The 21,201-nt window shown below is 45.5% G+C and overlaps 1 protein-coding gene across 1 annotated transcript in view; it reads left to right on the top strand.

The window, feature by feature from the left end:
- The window catches only part of ESPN (espin), a 40,569-nt gene that overhangs the window by 6,604 nt on the left and 12,764 nt on the right, over positions 1–21,201 (top strand). Inside the window, exons 3-9 of the mRNA XM_081954935.1 lie at positions 7,901–8,087; positions 8,640–8,822; positions 9,658–9,789; positions 13,522–13,729; positions 14,378–14,649; positions 18,274–18,426; positions 19,261–19,447. Of these exons, the coding sequence (XP_081811061.1) occupies positions 7,901–8,087; positions 8,640–8,822; positions 9,658–9,789; positions 13,522–13,729; positions 14,378–14,649; positions 18,274–18,426; positions 19,261–19,447 (1,322 nt within the window). The remainder of the gene's footprint in view (positions 1–7,900; positions 8,088–8,639; positions 8,823–9,657; positions 9,790–13,521; positions 13,730–14,377; positions 14,650–18,273; positions 18,427–19,260; positions 19,448–21,201) is intronic.

The following is a 21,201-nucleotide window of genomic DNA, read 5'->3' as shown; positions in this document are numbered from 1 at the left end:
TAATATAAAATCGCTCCTGCTGTAAAAATAGGTCAGCAGGATCCTTTGGAAACGCACAAACAGTACGTGACAGATTAGGAGGTTTTTAATCTCATTTTCCATGGAGCGCCGGTGTGGTTCAACCACAAATAGCCCTCGGAGCTGTTTGATGGATCGGGAGAGTAATTAAAAACCTGCCCGATACGTTATTCCTGCCATCCAGAAACTGCCTTTAAAAGAAAACAAAAACCCCAGCCTGTCTTTCAAACTTTGCAGCCTGGAAAGCCCAGGGTGCCTCCAACAGAAATATCATATTTAACCAAGGCCTCCATTGGCAGAATTAATTGGGGTGGGGACGGACGGCCGTCTGGTTTTCGCTCTTGACGGAGCGACGGGAAGCCAAACCTCTAAAAAAAATAAAAAATTCAGAATTTTGGGGGCATCATTAAAACAAGCTTCCCACCCCAAAATGCTAAGCAGCTTTTCAAAAACGTTTCATCCTTTTTCGCTCACCAAAACGAGAAAAAGGAGAACAAGCAAAACTGCAAAAATTATTTTGGCCAATTCTGCAGTTCGCTTTTTAAAATATTTTGCCATTGTCAAAAAAAAAAAAACCACTCTACAATTTTCCTTTCTTATGGCCGTCATCTTCCTCGCTGGAGGGTTGATCAATCCAGAATGCGGCGTACAGTTAGTCCTCTAACTTACGACCACCATCGGTTGCTGAGTGGTACTTTGGGGATTCGCATGCTGTACTTTTTTTTGCTGTGATGGTTGAGGATCGTCTTTAAGTGAATCTGGCTTCCCTATCTCACAAGGTCGCAAAAGTGGATCACCTGACCCTGGGACATTGCAACTGTCGTAATTACATACCGCTTTCCAATTTTGATCATGTGACGCAACGGCCGTAACTGCGAGGATATGTCACTTTTTTTAGAACAAATGGTCGTAAATCGAGGATTTCCCGCATCGATGCCACAGATCTTTACATTTATGGCAAGGTTTCTAAGGGACATTAAGCAGCCAAGCAATTTTTTCCCTTTTTCTCTAAATGTCTACCTCCTTCGCATCTCTTTCTGAAATCTGAGGATTACGTCTCTTCAAAATCCAGCAAGAATTTGTTAAGACCTTGATCGGATTAGCGAATTTATTTGCACGCCATTCTGGCACAGCTCTTCAAACTCTCTTGAAATGTTTGCAAGTTTTAAGAGAGAGAGAGTTATGTCGGTCTGCGTATCTCGTCTTCGTTTGGGACCTCAAATAAATACCATTTAAGAGAATAAAATAAAATAAATAGGTCATGTTAGATTTATCACGGGAAATTTAGCGACTGTTTGACGTTACAACAACGGTGGGAAAAGTTAATTAAAGCCATTTTTCACACCTATTTTTTAAAGTGTTTTATTTACTTTTCCAAATTTTAAATATAAACATTCCATCTTTCCTCAAGCAGTGTGTCTTGAGTACAAATATTTCTGTGCGATCTAGAATTTTCCGAATCACGAATTCATCTGGGGGAATATTACTCTGTTTTCCAACCTTGGGCAAACATTATTCTGGCTGTAGTCAACAAGCCAGAAATGGATAAATTAAGATTAAAGGAGAAAGTTTAAAGGGAGAGACTGACTGCTATGAAATTTGGGATAATTGGTATGAATGGCTGGATAACAGAAATAAAGTCAATTTAGCCAAGAAACAATAGAGAAATGTATAGAACTTCTAAATGAATGGCTATAGATATAGAAACGATATAAGATCGATATATATATATATAGGTATAATGACACATTAATGTTAATGCAATGATTGAAAGTTGTTATAGATGGGAAAAAAAGAATAAAAATCTATTAAAAGACAAATATTTCTGTGCAATAGCCTTCCAGATATTATAATACATTGAACAATTAAACATTATAATACTCTTCCTTTCCTTCATTAATAAGTTTTATTAATAGAAATACCATAACAACATTAAACATAATTATTCTCATCGTAAGTAAGAATAACAATTGTCATTTTACTCTCATTTTTATCTTAATAAATTTTCTCTTCTTCTAGCCTTTTTTTTTTTTTACATTTCCTTTTATTTCAAATTTCCTTTTTTATTCTCTAACCATTGGGTAAAACTCTTCCCGTATCAAGGAATAACCAGTTTGTTCTTTCTCCTTAACAGCTAATGTTAATCTATTCATTTCTGCACATTTTCTAGTATTTTCTGCACATTTTCTAGTATCCCCATGGTCATGTGATCAGTATTCGCACCCATGACTTCTGGCGGCAAGCAGTTCCACGGGTTAATATTTCCTCCCTGCCAGGAAGTTTCTCCTTAATTCCAGGTTGCTTCTCTCCTTGGTTAGTTTCCACCCATTGTTTCTTATCCTGCTTTGGAAAATAAATTGAGCCCCCTCTTCTTTGGGGAAGCCCCCCCACAAATGCTGGAATATACAATGAGTCCTCGACTTACGACAGCCTTAATTTAGTGGCCATTTCCAAGTTTCCCCCAGCATTGAAAAAAATAACTTAGGGCCACTTTTCACACTTACGACCGTTGTAGCAACTCCATGGTGATGTGATCAAAATTCAGATGCTTGGCAACAGACTCATACTTATGACGGGTCACGCGATCCCCTCTTGCGACCTTCTAACAAGCAAAGTCAATGGGGAAGCCAGATTCACTTAATGACTGCTTGACTAACTTATCCAAGGCGGTGATTCTCTTAACAACCAAGCACAGGAAGGTCGTAAAACAGGACAGAACTCTCTTGAACAAACATCTCGCTTAACAACAGAATAATTTTGGGGGGGGGCTCCCTTGTGGTCGTAAATCGAGGACTACCCGTCCTGCCATCCTGTCGCCCTTAATCCTTCTTTTCATTAACTTAAATGAAGATGCCTCTGTTAATATGTCATTTGTCCTGCTTGGCAGGGGCGGGTTGGACTAGATGACCTACAAGGTCCCTTCCCACTGTGTGAATCTGTCAGTTAGACATAACCGATTCCCGCAAACCATCTTCATCTGTTTTCTGCTCTAATTTGAATTTGCCTTTAGTTAAGGAACAGCATGAATTATTTACAGCCAGCCAAGGACGATCCGTCAGCGAAACTCCCCCCCCCCAACCCGCCCAAGCGACAGCTGGATCCCGGACTCGGTTACCGATTATTGCAACCAGATCCCTCCCAGGCTGCCAAGAAACATGGATGATGGTTTATACAAGGAAGGTTTGGCTAACAAGGGGCCGCCTTCGCTTCTTGGTTTAATTCCATTAATTTATGTATTATATAATATTATATATTATTGTATTTTATCCAAAACTATTCTATTTTTTATCCTACTCTCATTTTAAATCGTTTGTTTAGAATTTTATTGGTAATATGCGGTTGAACCTGTACACTGATATGGCCTATAATCTATATATACAGTGTGTATATGTGTGTGTGTGTGTTGTATTTGTACTGATAAATAAATAAAGGGAGACTTTATTTATTTATCAGCATACCAGGGGTTGTAACACAAATACATACATACATACATACATACATACATATATATACATACATACATATACATATACATATACATATACATATACATATACATATATGTGTGTTGTATTTGTGCTGATAAATAAATAAAGCGTATACCAGGGGTTGTAACACAAATACATACATACATACATACATACATACATACATACATACATACATACAATTGTATATATTAATTTATGGATAGGGCTTTAAAAATCTCCCCTTATCTAAAAGAGATGTAGGTGGTCCTTGATTTACAACAGTTTATTTAGTGACCGTCTGAAGTTAGAGCGGCGCTGAAAAACGTGCATAGAATAGAATAAACAGAGCTGGAAGGGACCTTGGAGGTCTTCTAGTCCAGCCCTCTGCTCAAGCAGGAGACCTTAGACCATTTCAATCCATTGAAATAGAGCTGGGAGGGACCTTGGAGGTCTTCTAGTCCAACCCCCTGCTCAGGCAGGAAACCTTAGACCTTTTCAGGCAATTGTCCAATCTCTTCTTTAAAACTTCCACTGTTGGAGACCCCACAACGTCTGGTGGCAAGCTGTTCCACGGGTCAAACGTTCTAGCTGTCAGGAAATTTCTCCTTAATCACAGGTTGCTTCTGTCCTTGGTTGTTAGGATCGATCGACTGAATTATAGGACCGTTTTTTCACACTTAGGACCATTGCAGCGTTCCCCGTGGCCATGTGGTCAAAATTCAAAGGCTTGGCAACTGGCAAGGACTTATGTCGGTTGCAGTGTGATCTTCAGACCAGCAAAGTCGATTGATTTAATGACCGTGTTCCTGACTTAACTGCTTAACTGATTCTCTCACTCACCGGTCGTGAAATGTTGGGGGTGGGTGGGGAGAGCAAAACTCTCCATACAGCTGCCTCCCTTAGCTTGCAGAAAGGTTGCGCTCAACGGCCGTCATAAGTCAAGGACTATCTGCACGTTGGAACTCAGGGATTTCATTTGGTTCTCTGCGTCAAGCATTTAGGGGAGGCTGGACTGGATGCTCTTCAAGACCCCTTCCTAAACGTCACACCGTCCTGTGCTTTCACCGGACAACGTGCCTTGGGTTCGGGGTTGGACTAGATGACCTCCGAGGCGCCCTTTCCATCTCTCAACATCCTTGACTGCATTTTCTGCCTTCCGCCGGCCTGATGGCCACATCCTTTACTCCTTAAAAATAATATATATATATTTGGCTCAAACTCACCCAATCTGCCAGGGAGGGGTTGGGGGGCAGGCAGGACCAGATGGGATGGGGAAGGGAGACCACCAGGTGTTCCATTGTCCCGGCTGCATTTCTTTATCACTGTGTCCTTTTCTGTAGCTAATCTGCACCCAGCACAATAGCAGCTGCCTGGAGGGATCTGATTTACGACGATGCCCGCCTCGCCAAGCGACGGCCAGCTGTCAGTGGCATAAATAGCCCTTATCACTACCTTTGCAGCTTCCTGGGGAGGGTGGGTCTCTTCCCCCCCCTCCCGCCCCCAACCTGGAACGCCCACCCCTCTGCCCAGGGGAGCGAAGGACGGAAGCGCCTGGGAGAAGCTTCACCAGGTAGCCCTCGAGTTACGACCGCCGTTGCGCCCACACTTCCCGCGGCAAAGCGAGACAGCTTCTAAGTGAGTTTTTGCTCCACTTTACGACCTTCCTTGCGGCCGTTGTTAAAGGAATCGCTGCAGTGGTTAAGCTAATAACACAGTCGTTAAGCGAATCAGGCTTGCCCCTTGATTTTGCTCATCGGAAGGTCTCAAAAGGGGATTGTGTGACCCCCGGGATGCCATGCTACTAACCTATGGACAGCAACGATGAACAACTGGGAGAAGGAAGGTCGCAAAATGGAGCAAAACTCATTTAATGACTGTCTCTCTTAGCATCGGAGATTTTGAGTTCAATTGTGGGCGTAAATCGAGGATTATCATCCCGGTCAAATGGCTGTCCAGCCTCTTCTTGAAGACCTCCAGGGATGGAGCTCCCGCAACTTCTGGGGGAAAGCTGTCCCATCCGTCCATCCGTCCATCCGTCTGTCTGTCTGTTCATATGCCTGTCATGCACCCTATCTCTATCAATCATATCCCTATATCTCTATACCACTCTCTCTCTCTCTCTCTCTCTCTCTCGTTAGCTAGCTATCATCTATCTCTATCTATAAAATTTATATATATATATATAAAGATCTATATACGTCTTTGGTTGTTAGGGTACAACGGTATACCCGAACAACCAAAGACGTACATACAAACACCCGCGAAAACCTCAGAAAACAAAGATCTCTATATATAGATCTCTAGCTATCCATTGTATCCATCTACGGTATATCTGATTATATCTATCATCTATCAATCTGTCATCTATCTACATATCTATCATATATTGATCTAGATATATCAATATAGATATATATCTATCATCTATCTATCTATCTACAGTAGCTATTTAACTATCTCTCTCTATCTATCTATCTATATCTATATACACTATCTCTCTCTGTGTGTGTCTTTCTGTCTGTCTATCCATCCATCTATCTATCTATCTATCTATCTATCTATCTATCTATCTATCTATCTATCATCCATCCATCCATCCATATTATCTATCTATCTATCTATCTATCTATCTATCTATCTATCTATCTATCTATCTATCTATCTATTTATCTATCATCTATCTATCTATCTATCTATCTATCTATCATCATCTATCTATCTATCTATCATCTATCTACCTACCTACCTACCTACCTACCTACCTACCTACCTACCTACCTAGGGCTGGAAGGGACCTTGGAGGTCTTCTAGTCCAACCCCCTAACCAAAGGCAGGAATATTTGCCTCCTGGGACCAACGATTCTCCAATGCAACTCCACAACTTTACTCTCTTAATACAGAATAACAGCCTTGGGCGGGACCCTGGAGGTCATCTAGTCCAACCCCTTGCCCGAGCAGGAAACCCTGCGCCATTCCAGGCAGTCTCTTCTTTAAAGGCAACTTCCAGTGATGAAGGAAGCCACAATTCAAGCTCCCGTCTGCTCCCTGCCTTCCGATCCAATGAAAGCGCTTCCCTATCTCCAATTACAGCCGGAATAAATAACGTTTATTCAGTCGGAGAGGGTGAATTTGCATCGGTTTTGGAACACACAACGCAATTGTTTGACCGGTGTTTGTTGTGTTGCAGGCAAGAAGAAGAAGGGGGGGGGGAAAGCCTCACATTTAAGGAGTGGATGGAAAGAGAATAAGTTTGCAAAGGAACCCGGCATCTCCAAGGGATGCCCATCAATTATTAAAAAGCCTGGTTGAGTCTTTCTTAGGTTGCCTTTTTGAAATATTAAACAGGTTTTTAATCGGGCGTTTCCGGAGAATTAAAATCGGGCAGGGGGCATCCGCTCCACGTGTGAATTCGGATTTTGGGGGTTAAAAAATTAAACTTTCCAGCAAGGTTTAAGGTGGGGAAATTGTCTGTTAAATTCAATATACGTTTGCTTAGAATATTTGTGCATTGCAGGAGGTCCTCAGGTTACGAAGCTGTTGCTAAATGAGACGTTTATTAAGTGAATTTTGCCCCCTGTTCTCGACCTTCCTTGCCACCGTTGTTAAACGAATCACTGCAGCTGTACAACTGACAGTGGAAAGACTTAACGACAGCAATGGGGCCGTCTTTATTACGGCCGTATCTTGAGGACTGTTTGTAGAGTCTAGCCGGTGAGAGTGATTTATTTATAACTGGAAGAAGAAAAAGAGGAGGGAAAAAGGGGAATAATTCTAGTGGGAAAAATGAAATTTTCCTCCATTCTTCATCAAGATTTGATTACAGACAGTCCTCGACTTACACAGTTCGCTAATAGTGACTATTCAAAGTAACAGCGTCCCTGAAAAAGAGTGACTATTTGTCACGCTTTATGACCGTCAGAGCATTCCCCTTTGGCGACCTTTGGACGAGGAAAGTCAACGGGGGAAGCTGGATTCACTTAAAGACCGTGTGACACATTTGAGGACGGCAGCGATTCGCTGAACGACAGTCCTAAGTCACTTTTGTGGGTGCCGTTGTGACTTCCGACCATCCCTAAATGAATGGTCGCAAATCGAGGACTGACCACATCGGGCAGCCAGGGAATCATTGGAGGGACTCCCTTAACAACTGTGGCAAGAAAGGTGTTTCAACAAGGCAACACGTCACTTAAAAAAAAATGCCCTGCTTAGCGACGGAAATGCTGGACTCCACTGCGGTCGTAAGGTCGAGGATCCCCCCGTGATGGATTCGACCGCTTTTCAAAAGAGGAACTTCTTAAACAAGTTCAAGAGTTGGAAGGGACCCTGTGGGTCATCTAGTCCAACCCCCAGCCATTTGACGGTTTGATCTTGGAAAATCTGATTATTATTTTTCTTTCTTTTCTTCTTTCCAGTTCGGTCAATGCCCAAACCAAGAACGGTGCCACGCCCCTCTACTTAGCCTGCCAAGAGGGCCACCTGGAGATTGTCCAGTATTTGGTCAAGGAGTGTGGGGCTGACCCTCACCTACGCGCCAACGATGGCATGACGCCCCTCCACGCCGCAGCTCAAATGGGACACAACACCGTCATTGTATGGCTGGTGAGCGTGGCGGAAGGGAGGGGGATCGTGTGTGTGTGTGTGAGAGAGACAGAACCTTTCCTTGTTCTCGTTCACAAACACACGCAGACCCCATGGGGGTAGTCCTCGACGTACGACCGTTTGCTTAGCGAGTTACGACCGCACCGATAAAAAGCCACTTAGGACTGGTTTTTTAACCTACGCATCAAAATTTGAACATTTGGCTGCCATCTTGTATTTACGATGGTGGCGGTGTCCCCGGGGGGGGCGGTGTCACGTGATCTCCCGTGAGCGGCCTTATGGCAAGTCGGTGGGGAAGCCAGAGCTGCTGAACGACCGTGTCGCTAACCACGGCGGCCATTCACGTCCCAAGTGCAGCATGAAGATTCATTAAAAAGGAGCGAAACTCGCTCGGCCGACGCCTCTCGTAGTGGCGTAAGTTTCATGCCCTGTTGCGGTTGTAAGTTGAGGGCTGCCTTCGGAGCGTCCCCTCCGGATGGAGCCGCCAAGACTCCGATCTTGATTAATTCGTTGATTTTTTTTTGTTTTTAATTCACCATTCTGGCTACGCAGATGAGTTTCACCGACGTGAACCTGTCCGAGCAGGACGAAGCCGGGGCCACGCCCATGCATTTCGCGGCCAGTCGGGGCCACGCCAAAGTCCTGAGTTGGCTGCTCTTACACGGAGGGGAGATCATGGTGGACCAATGGGGGGGAACCCCCTTGCACGACGCGGCGGAGAACGGGGAGCTGGAGGTGAGGGGATCGGTCGTGTGAGGGATCGCCACTTGGTGCCCTTTCCCTTGCGAGGAAGGGAGAATTGGAGGCAGCAGAGAGGGAGGGAAGGAAGCGCTGGGTTCGGTTCAGCGCAGGGGATACGGGACCCTCGTGAGTCACTCTGCCGGGCCTTAGGAGTGGGAGAACTATAGAAAGGTTGGAAAGGAACCCAGAGGTCATCTAGCTGAACCCCAACCACCACCACCACCACCCAGCCGGTGGAGGAATCCAAACTGGAATACAGGAGTGTAGGGGGGAAAAGGTTGAAAGGGGCCATAGAGGTTTTGTAGTCTGATCCCCCTGCCCGGTGGAGGAACACCGAAGCCTAAAATGGAAAGTTTGGAAGGGAGACCACGGGAGGTCATCTAGTTCAACCCTCTGCCCGGGGGAAGATTCCAAATTGAAATACAGAAGCCTAACATGGAAAGATTGAGAGAGGCCTCAGAGGTCATCCAGCCCAACCCCCTGCTTGTGTCATAATCCCAAATGAAATCTAGGAGTCTGGAATAGAAAGGTGGAGAGGGGCCTCGGAGGTCATCTAGTCTGACACACACCCCCCCCCGCTGGGGCTGCATAACCAAAATTGAAATTCTAGATTCTAAACCCAAATTAAAAGACGGAGGGCTAAAACTGAGGGGCCTCAGAGGTCATCCAGCCCAACCCGCTGCCAAGGGGGGGGAATCTCAATCAAAATATAGAACGCCTAGAGTGAGTGGGAGCGAAGGGAGACCACAAAGGTCATCTAGTCCAACCCCCCCCCCCCCAGTTTCCCCTCTCTGCTCACCCACATCCTCTTCTCTCCCCCCCCCCCCAGTGCTGTCAGATCCTCGTGGTTAACGGCGTCGACCTCACCCTGCATGACCAAGACGGCTACACCGCCGCAGACCTGGCCGACTACAATGGCCACTCGCAGTGCGCCAAGTACCTTCGGACGGTGGAAAACATGGTGCAGAAACGTGGCGGGAAGGGTGGCTTAGCCTTGTCCATTGGGGGGGAAGGCATGAAAAGGGTCTGGGATGAACATCGGGGGCTCCTAAGGGGCATCTAGAAGGGTCCAGCCTTGCCTCGGATTTAGCCTTTCATCCCCCCAATGTGCTGATTTGAGCCATGCCTCTCAGTCCTCGTCTTACGACTGTAATCACAACCCCCCCCAAAAAATTAAGTGTTCCAGTCTTTAAGTGAGGCGTCCCTAATTTTACCTTGTTTTGCCCTGGTCGTTCAATGAATCCGTCTGTCTGTCTGTCTGTCTGTCTGTCTCTCTCTCTCTCTCTCTCTCTCTCTCTATCTCTATCTCTATCTCTATCTCTATCTATCCATCCATCCATCCATCCACTTATCCATCCACTTATCCATCAATCCATTCATCCATCCATCCATCCATCCATGTCTGTCTGTCTGTCTGTCTGTCTATCTATCTATCTATCTGTCCACGTATCCATCCATCCATCCGTCTGTCCGTCCGTCCATCCGTCCATCCATCCATCCATGTCTGTGTCTGTCTGTCTATCTATCATGTCTCTATATTTATCTATCATTTATCTGTCTATCATATATTAATCATCTATCATGTCTCTCTATCTATCTCTATCCATCTATCATATATTGTCTAAGATAGATAGAAAGAGGGAGACAGAGACACAGAGAGATGATAGATAGATAGATAGATAGATAGATAGATAGATAGATAGATAGATAGATAGATAGATGATAGATATAGATAGATGCCATTTAAATTATTGTATTATTTTTTTTCTCTGTTTTCCATTGAAGTTTTCATTTGTTGCATTGCTTTTAAATCTTTTTGTTCTTCTATATATTTTTATGTGTCCTCTGTGTCTGTTCTGGCACCGATTGTTAACATTTCCATTCCTCCTTTATTTCTCCCTTTCTCTTCCTTTCCTTTCTTCTTCTCACTCCACTTTCTGTTCCATTTATGTTCTTCCCTTGTTCTTTTTTCCTCCTCTTTTGCTTGTCCTGTCCACATCTTTCCTGTCTCCATTGTTGATTTATTTTCTCCTCTTATGACTGTCCTGTTTTTTCTTTCCCTCTTTTTTTTCATTCCCTCCCGTTACTCATCGCCATTTTATTTTATTTCCAATTTTTTTTTAACCTATGGGTTATGTTGTATTTTTCATTCCCATTTATTTTCCATTTCTCCTGTTATTTCTTTCCTTCCCTCTGTTTCCTCCTCTCCTCTCCTGTTGCATCAAACAACTCCAGAAAAATAACTATCGCCACAATTATAAAAAAAAAACGGTCTTCCACAGAAGCTGGGACAAGGCCACGGATGCCCTGCTCACTTACGAAGATCGCGTGGTACGTGGCTTCCTTCCATGCAATCATCTATCATGCCTCTCTAGATTCATCTATTCTCTCTTCTGTCTATCTGTCTCTATATTTATCTATCATCTGTCTGTCTTTCTTTCTTTCTGTCTATCATGTCTATATTTATCTATAACTTCTACCTATCCACCTATATTTATCTATCATCTCTATCAGTCTGTCTTTCTTTCTGTCTATGTATCATCTCTATATCTATATCTATCTATCTATCTATCTATCTATCTATCTATCTATCTATCTATCTATCTATCTTCTACCTATCTAACTATATGTATCTATCATCTCTGCCTGTCTGTCTTTCTTTCTTTCTGTCAATGTATCATCTCTATATCTACCTACCTACCTACCTACCTACCTACTTACCTACCTACCTACCTACCTACCTACCTACCTATCTATCATCTATCTATCTATCTATCTATCTATCTATCTATCTATCTATCTATCTTCCACCCATCTAACTATATTTATCTATCATCTCTGTCTCTATCTATCTATCATCTATCTATCTTCTACCTAACTATATTTATCTATCATTTGTCTGTCTGTCTGTCTGCCTTTCTTTCTTTCTATGTATCATCTCTATATTTATCTATATCTATCTATCTATCTATCTATCTATCTATCTATCTATCTATCTATCATCTATCTATCTAACTATATTTATCTCTCATCTATGTCTGTCTATCTATATCTATTTATCATCTATATCTATCTTGTGTATATTTAACTATCATCTATCATCTATCTATTCATCTTCCATTTATCCATCTATCTCTCTATCTCTCTATCTAATTATCTCCTATCTAGCTATCTCTCTCCCTCCCTCCCCCCCTCTCTCATCTATCTATCTATCTATTTACCTATCTATCCCGTGGTACCTGCCACGTCCGTGTCTTCCTTCCGTGCAACCACTAAATGTTGCTTTGCAAACCGATGGCATTGATCCTGGCCCACCTAAAACCAACCGACGACATTTCCTTGTCTTTTTAAAATTTAATTTTAAATTTCGCATGGGTGATTCGTTTATTTTTTCTCTCCCATTTCCCATGCCAGCCGGCAGTCTGCATCTCCCATTTTCACGTGTTTCTGGCCCGTTTATTTCAGAGGGGGGGGGGAAATTGCTTTTTGAAAGCTGCCCAATGCCAGGGGGAATTCACCGGCTGTTGGTTACCCTGGGCACCGGGTGTAAATCCTGCCAGGGCGCCTGTGATGTCGCGCAGCCCCCAGGGAGGTAAATGAACCTGTTATTTTACAGTGGATGTTGGTTGAGCTGTGGGCTGCGACAGAAGGAGAGAAGTCCTTTCCCCTCCCAGGCATCATGGGCAACGTAAGAGGGGGTCCCTGGGTGGGTGGGTGCCCTTTTAAGGGGGTGCAATCTGCAGGAACGACTTGGGGACCCAGGGGGCAATTTCATAGGCACCCATCCTCTCCTTGCTTTAAATCCAGAAATTGTGTGTAGCTCCATCACTGGAGGCTTTTAAGAAGAGATTGGAGAGTCGTTTGTCTGAAGTGGCCTAGGGTTTCCTGCTTGAGCAAGGGGTTGGACTAGAAGACCTCCAGAGACCTTCCAAGGAATGTGGTTCTGTGATTTTGAAATAGAAAAGATAAATGACAGATAGGAGGTTGGAGGGATGGAGGAAAGGAAGGAAGGAGAAAGGAGGGGAAGGAAAGGAGGAAGGAAGGAACGCAGTACAAAATGTAACAGATGGAAACTCATCCAGGAGAAAAGCAACCTGGAATTAAGGAGAAATTTCCTGACAGTGAGAACAATGAACCAGTGGAACAGCTGGCCACTAGAAGTTCTATGGGTGCTCCATCACTGGAGGTCTTCAAGAAGAGACTGGACAACCATTGGACCAGAATGGACTAGGCTGGTCTCCTCTTTGAGCAGGGGGCTGGACTAGAAGACCTCGGTGAAGAACGCAAACCAAAGTAGAAAATCTTAGAAGGGAAGGGATCCGGGAGGTCATCTACTCCAACCCCCTGCTCAGTAAAAGAACCCAGACCAAAGCACAGAATCTTAGAAAGGAAGGGATCTGGGAGGTCATCTAGTCCAACCCCCAACCTCCTACAGAGTTCCACTCAGGCAAAAAGTGACATCCCCATGTCTCTTCTCCCCCAAATTCCCCGCTGAACTCTTTCTTCGAAAAGATTCTCCGAGAAAAAACTCCCGAAGGCCAGTCTGCCTCTCCCGAAAATTTTGGGGTGGGGGGGGAGGGCAGAAAGTCCAGGATGAGTTTAACCATGATTTCCTTGGAGGTTCTGGGTTCGAGTGAAACCAACCTCCTGCTTCCTCTGAATGGCTCCCTTTAACCCTTCGCTTCCCCCGTAGAGCGTGGAGCACCGGGTGTTGTCCCGAGACCCCTCGGCCGACATGGAACTCAAACAGCCGGACTCCGGCCTGTCCTCGCCCCACACCACCGTCTCGGCCCCCCAGACTCATTTCGACATGGGGTCCCCGAGCAGCATCTTCTCCAACTACGACTCCTCGCACTCGAGCCAGTCCAGCACGGGAGAGAAGAGGAATCACACAGGGCCGCGTAAGCAACCATCTGATGCACAATTCCTCAAGATCTGAAGCACGGCGCGACTGGGGTCGCTTCCAGAGCGTTGCACGGTTGATTTGCCGGGACGTAAATCGCTGGGTGGTGCCCTTTCCAATCGACCGTGCAAAATTCCTTCCAAAGTTACAAGAAGTGGCGAGAGCCAACCTTTTTAAGGAATGGCGGATGGGCTTACCGTCCTTTCTCCGTGCAACTGAAGATGTCCCGACCTCCCCCCCCCCACCACTGCTCTGCCAGTGCAGGCTGGGAATGAGGGGTGTTGTAGTCAGGGCATCCGATTGGGGGGAAGTCCTGGCCCAGCCACTCTTAAAACAGCATGCGTTAAACTAAAATGCAGCAGGCCTCTTTCTGTAAAATCACCCAAATGCATTCTCTTCTTCTCAAGCAGAGCTCCCACGAGCATGTGCAAAGTGCATTTTAGAAACGAAGGGAAGGGGGGAGGGGGAAGGCAGGTTCTTACAAAGGGTGGTGGGATTTTCCCAAATAAGCAAATGGGGCTGGCCAGAATAGCCCCTCCTCCTCGCCCTTCGAAACAACAGCCCGTCATCCAACTGGTAGAGTTTGTTTGCAAGCTGCTCTACCGGTTGAATATCAATCTTCTTTTTTTCCCCATTTGTGTTCCAGGGGTCCCTGAAACGGCGCTCACCGATATGCAGACCTATATGGACATGCTAAATCCAGAGCTGTCCCCGGGACCCGCAAAGCCAGGGGGCCAAACCTCTCCGCCCCCACCTCCCAGTTTCCCGGCGCCTTCTCCCCCCTCCCGCCCACAGGGTCTCCCCCCACCCCCGGGCTACCCGGCCCCGAACCCCCCCGAAATGCCCCACAGCGCCGAGATTTACGTCCAAGCCAAAAATAACCTTCGACACGTGGACAGCGAAACGCTCAAACAAGAGGTAAGGAATTAAGGTGGGAGGGGCTTGAAACCCCCCTCCCCCTGCTTTCAAAGGGCCACGTTTGGGAAACATGTCCTCCACTTACGACCAAAACTGAGCCTGAAATGTTTGTTGCTAAGCGGGACACTTGTGGGAGTCTTCCACCATTTTATACCTTTCTTGCCACCGTTGTTAAGTGAATCATTGCCGTTATTAGGACACACCATTGTTGAGTGAATCATTGACTTTGCAAAAGGGGGTTACGTGACCCTGGGATGCTGCGACCATCATGAATATGGGTCAGTGGCCAAGAGTCTAAGTTTTGACCTGCAATGGGTCGTAAGGGTGGAAAACGGTCATAAGTCCCATTTTTTTCAGTGCCATGGTAACTGAACCGCCACTAAAGAGTTGTAAGTTGTTGGGGTGTCCCTTGAGGTTGGACAGTTCCAAGTTGCACAAAAGCAAAGAGACCGGACATATGAGCAGGGGGTTGGACTAGATGACCTCCAGGGTCCCTTCCATCCCTGTGATTCTGTAATGTGAGATCCACTAATCAGTGGTTTCCTCTGGATATTGTGGCTGCTCCATCGTTGGAGGTTTTTGAGACGAGACGGGACAGCCGTGGCGCAGAACGGTGTGGGGATCTCTTGCGTGAGCCACGGGTTGGTCTAGATGACCCCTGGGCACCCTTCCAATTCTGTGATTCTGCCAAACTAGGAAAATCCTTTTAAAGAAATCAGCCTTGCCTCTACCTGTCTGTCCAGACCTGTTTGTAACCTTTGCCACTTTCCTACTTCCGTACGCCACGCAGGGACTTTGCATTTTGATATTTTTCTCGCGTGACACTCTTCGCCATCACGACGCCGGAGTTGGGAAGTTGGACTTTGCCTGGGTGTGCAAGGCAGAACCCGCCCAGGATCCGAACCAAGATTTCTTTGGGGGCAAAGAGGGGAGTGGAGGGGGGAGAGGGGGGGAGGGATCCAGAATTCCCCTCCTGCAAACATCTTTTGGGATTTTCCCACGGCTTGACGGAGCCAAACAGACAGAGAGATGGACAGACAGGTGCACGCTAGGTATCCCACAGGGCTGCCATTGGTCCTCCCGTCCGGGTGATGTCACAAGGGGGAGCAGCGGGGGGGTTGTTAATGGACTCGAAGGTCCCTGTAACCAGAGAGGGCAGCTCACCTGTCGCAGGTGTGCCAAAGGCAGATATCAGGTGTTTTGCGGCTTTCAAGGCAGCTGGAATAGCAACCCAGAGGGGCACGTCGCTCTCCTGCCCAGGTAAGGCAACCTGCAAAAGCAGAATTATTCTTATTTTTTTTAAAGAAACATATATATATATTCTCTTTCTGGCTCGGTCAGGTGAAGAGATGCAAAAGAGATGCAAACTTTGGAAAACCAAGCAGAAGCAAGACAGGAAAAATACATTATTTCTCTTGGAGGCCCCCGTTGCACTTTTTTTTAGTTTTGCCTGGGATTAGAACGAGGGGGAAAGAAACATTTTTGGGGTGCTAGGAGCCGATTTGTGCGAAAATGGAAGGGTTTGAGCAAAGCAGAAATAATTCTCAAATAAAGGCAATTACGGAATGCGTTTATCCATTCCCTTTGTTCTGGAAAAAATATACTTTGGTGTTTGGGGCTTTTGAAAAGCAGTTTCATATAAATAAAAATATAAATATATATATATATACAGTAAATCATCTACTTTTCGTGCTTTGCCAAGAGTATTTTTTTAAAAAAAACCTGGACGGTTTGTGTGTCTTTTGCAAAAAAAAAAAGAGGAAGGAAAAACGGAGCGAAGAAGGGAGGGAGATGGAGGGCTGAATGCAAATGGGAAAATGGCAGCTGAAAACACCGTGCATTTTGCCCCCGTTTGGTTTAGTTTCCCGGCAAAGGGTACCCAGTGCAGAATGAGTGTGCAAGCTCTCACTATTTCACTAGGGTTCACTATGATTACAGCTAGTCTTCAACTTACAACCGTTCGTTCAGTCGCCAGCGACACTGAAAAAAGCGACTTAGGTTTTCAGGCATACGGCCGTCACAGCTTCAAATCCGGACATTGGCAACTGACTCATATTTATGATGGTTGCAGAGTCCTGGGGTCACGTGATCCACTCTTGCGACCTGGGGACCAGCAACATCAACAAGGGAAACCCATCGGCTTAAACAGTTGCGTGATTCACTTAACAACCGAAGCAAGAAAGGTTGCAAAAGGGAGCGAAGCTCGCTTAACAACTCCCCTCGCTCAGCTTGGGCTCCGTTAGTCCTAAGTCAAGCCTGTAAACAACACGACAAATTGTTTCTCAAACAACACGACAACTTGGAGACAGCTGGACTTCAACTCCCAGAATTCCCCGGGAAACGTTGCCTAGTGGTCGGAGCTGGGGTGGATTCCTACATTGGAGGTGGAGGGGCTGGTGTGTCTGTGCGTGAATTATGTGGGGGTTTTGTGGGGTTTGAGGCCCCCGGGTGCAAAGGAGAATAAATGAATAAATGACTCTCTGCCTTCCTTGGGGCCCTGGGCCTCAGTGCGAATTGTGCTGAAAAAGCAAAAAGGAACGAATCAAGGGCTGAAGAATTGCTTTCTGATAACAGCTGGTGGAATTTGGCCCTGCGTGCGGAGAGGAAGGGCCATCCCAGAGAGGTTGTAAAGTTTTCTCTAGTAACGTTTTACGTAGAGTTGTAGAGAGATTGAGGGAAAGAGAGAGAGATTAAGAGAGACAGTGTGTGAGAAAAAGATGAGAGAGAAAGAGAGTGATAGAGGGCGGGGTTTGTATGGGATTATATAAACTGCAGAAGGGAGAAGAGAAAATCAGAAAGGGAGGAAAAATATGAAAAGATAAAAAGTGGAAAACAGTACAAGACAGGAAAGAAGGAAGGAAGGAAGGAAGGAAGGAAAAAAGGAAGGAAGGAAGGAAAGAAAGAAAGAGGAAGGGAGGGAGGGAAGGAAGGAGATGGGAATGAGGAAGAAGGAAAAGAAAGGAAGGAAGGAAGAAAGAAAGAAAGAAGAGGGAAGCAGGGAAGGAAGGAAGGAGATGGGAATGAGGAAGAAGGAAAAGAAAGAGGAAGGAAGGAAGGTAGAAAGAAAGAAAGAAAGAAAAGGAGGGAAGCAGGGAAGGAAGGAGATGGGAATGAGGAAGAAGGAAAAGAAAGGAAGGAAGGTAGAAAGAAAGAAAGAAGAGGGAAGCAGGGAAGGAAGGAAGGTGATGGGAATGAGGAAGGAAGAAGGGAAAAAAAGAAAGCAAGGAAAGAAAGAGGGAGGGAGGGAAGGAAGGAGATGGAAATGAGAAAGAAGGAAAAGAAAGAGGAAGAAAGAAAGAAAGAAAGAAAGAAAGAAAGAAGAGGGAAGCAGGGAGGAAAGGAAGGAGATGGGAATGAGGAAGAAGGAAAAGAAAGAGGAAGGAATGAAGGAAGAAAGAAAGAAAGAAGAGGGAAGCAGGGAAGGAAGGAAGGTGATGGGAATGAGAAAGGAAGAAGGGAAAAAAAGAAAGGAAGGAAATAAAGAGAGGGAGGGAGGGAGGAAAGGAAGGAAGATGTAAAATGTATCCCAAAAATGCCATTTGGTGTAAATCTTGCCAAGGTTGGTCTCCCTCCTGGGATCTGGGATCCAGGATCCAACTTAACAAAGCTGATTTATTTTTTTAGCTCACCTGCCAACAACTACAACGGACGGATTCCAGCAGGAGATCCAGAAGATTTAGCAAACAGCCAAGTACGGGGGATTACTACAAACATCTGGATAACGGCGGAGGTGAAGAGCAGAACAGGAGGACGTCCAGGATGGCCCACAGCGAGGAGGTGAGAATCCGTTAGTGGGGGATCCAGTCAGAACCATGGACGAAGGGCCAGGAGATCTGCAGAACCAGAGTGGATCCCAGTTCTCCACTTGAGTTTGTCTCCAATCTGGCAATGATTAGATAAGAGGCAGCTGAGCCCATGGATGGAAAAGGGGTGGGTGGGAAGCATCTCAGAAGGGACCCTCCCTAGTTTCTTTGCCTGTAAAGAGGAGGGGGGAAGAAATATGGTAATGGTCTGTGGGAATGGCCTTGGGAGACAGAAGGAAGAGGCGCAGACTAGGCAATGGTTAGATAAGAGGCAGCTTAGCCCCCCCCCCCAAGAAGGAAAGGGGTGGGTGGGAAGCATCTCAGAAGGGACCCTCCCTAGTGTCTTTGGAGGTAAAGAGGAGGGGGCAGAAATATGGTAATGGTCTGTGGAGAAGACCTCAAGAGGCAGGAGGAAGAGACGCAGACTAGACAAATAATCAGATAAGAGGCAGCTGAGCCCACGGATGGAAAAGGGGTGGGTGGGAAGCATCTCGGAAGGGACCCTCCCTAGTGTCTTAGGTTGTAAACACAAGAGAGTGGGGGGGAAGTCTCACTTTCAGACTTGTGAGATTCTCTCAATGCCACCTTACAATAAAGTCACAACGCCTCGTCCTTCCAGCCGTGCGTTTGCTCAGGACTACCTCGCAAGGCTGATAGCGGGATATTTATATCTATATTTAAATAAAAGCTTGAAATTCCAGCTTTGAGATGGGGCCAGGGTTGGTTACGCGGGTGGCAAACATTTGGGGGGGGGGTTCCTTTTCATTGCTGATCTTTTCTTTTCATGCCCCCCCCCTCACCCTCCCAGGCTTCGCTTCTCTCCAGCGAGAAAGTGTACAACGGAAGCGCGGGGGAAACGACACCCACCGGAGGGGCCCCTCCCCCCCCTCCTCCCCTCCCCGAGGGGGGCTGCTCCCCACCTCCCCCTCCTCCCCTGCCTGCGGAGCACACACCCCCCTCAACCGGCCAGCGAAGGTCCTCCTCTTCCACCGGAAGTAAGTCTTTTCCCTTCGGACCCTCCCCCCCCCCCACTCAAAATTTGCATTCCTTAGAAGCAGTTCTGGGTGCAAATTCAGCCATGAAAGGTCCTGAACTCGCGACTCGTTTCGTTTGGTGAAAGTTCAAAATTACACCGGCACTGGGGAAAAACATGGCTTATGACCGGTCCTCACCCTTATGACCATTGTAGCATCTCTGTGTCAAATTCTGCCCAGGCACGTCAGGTAGACTGCTCCTAAGGAAAGAGGCTTGGTTTTGTGTTTTCTGGAGGTTAATATTTGGCTCGGTTTTCCGTCATCTGATTTGGTTTCCAGGAACAGAAAGATGAGAAAACGTCTGTGGGGTTTTTTCTTTTTTTTAGACTGTCTAAGTCATCTTTCTGGGTTTTCCCCCCTTCTCTCTCTCTCTCTTTCTCTCTCTCTCTCTCTCTCTCTTTGGCCAAGAAGCCCTTGAGGTGCCAAAATCAGAGAAATTGTTGATGAAGGAAATTATAAGTTTCATTTTCTCAAAAAAACAACCTCTTGGCCAAACCAGAAAAATTACCACATATTTGAGGTTAAAATCCTCACATGAACATCTTCTTCTTTCTCCCTTCCTTCCTTCCTTCCTTCCTTTCTTTCTTTCTTTCCTTCTTTCTTTCTTTCTTTCCTCCTTCCTTTTTTTCTTTTTTCCTTCCTAACTTCCTTTCTTTTTTCTTTGTCTTATTGTCTTTCTTTCTTTCCTCCTTCTTCCCTTCCTTTTTTCTTCCTTCCTTCCTAACTTCCTCTTTCTTTTTTCTTTGACTTACTGTCTTATTGTCTTTCTTTCTTTCCTCCTTCTTCCCTTCCTTTTTTCTTCCTTCCTTCCTAACTTCCTCTTTCTTTTTTCTTTGACTTACTGTCTTATTGTCTTTCTTTCCTGCTTGCCTACTTTTTTACTTCCTTTCTCCCTCCTTTCCTACCTTTCTCCTTCCTTCTCTTCCTTCCTTCTGTCCTTCTTCCTTCCATCTTTCTTCTTTCCTTCTTCCTTCCTTCCTTTTTTGTTTTATTTATTTATTCATTCATTTTTGTTTGTTTGTTTTTCTGTATTCTTTCTTGTTTCCCTTCTTTCCTTTCTTTCTGTCTCCCTCCCTCATTTACAAACGTTTTTGATTTGCATATAGGTGCCACATCCACCCACAAAAAAAAAAAAGGTTTAAAATTTGCATTGCTTCCCAGCTGCACCAAATTCCGTGTTATCGTTTAGGGAAATATATCTTTGGTCCTTGGGACAGACGGCCCAGCTGCAGGAGAGCAGGTTTTAAAAAATGTTGTAAAAGAGACACATGGATAGTCCTCCACTTATGTCATTTAGGAATCGTTCAAAGTTATAACAGCCTCGAAAAAAGTGACCTAGGCCTGGTTTCACACTTACGACCCTTATGTCATCTGCAGGTCAGGGGATCAAAATTTAGACCCTTGCCCACTGGCTCCAGTTTATGATGGTTGAAACCATCTTGCTGAGCACGGGAAATTTGGCTCCCAATAATGGTTGTAAGCCAAGGATTACCTGCATTTTATTTTACAATACAATAGTAGAGTTGGAAGGGACCTTGGAGGTCTTCTAGTCCAACCCCCTGCCCAGGCAAGAGACCCTATACCGTTTTATATATTATTTTAATAATTTAATTTAATTTCATTATTCTGACACTTAGAGCAATTAATCAGTGGAACAACTTGCCTCCAGAAGTTGTGAATACTCCAACACTGGAAGTTTCCTGCCTAAGCAGGGG

The sequence above is a fragment of the Natrix helvetica genome (genome assembly GCF_964273705.1).
Source record: "Natrix helvetica genome assembly, chromosome: 5".
Taxonomy (NCBI): domain Eukaryota; kingdom Metazoa; phylum Chordata; class Lepidosauria; order Squamata; family Natricidae; genus Natrix; species Natrix helvetica.
Note: the sequence above shows the minus strand (reverse complement) of the source record. Positions and strands in the feature narration are given on the sequence as shown.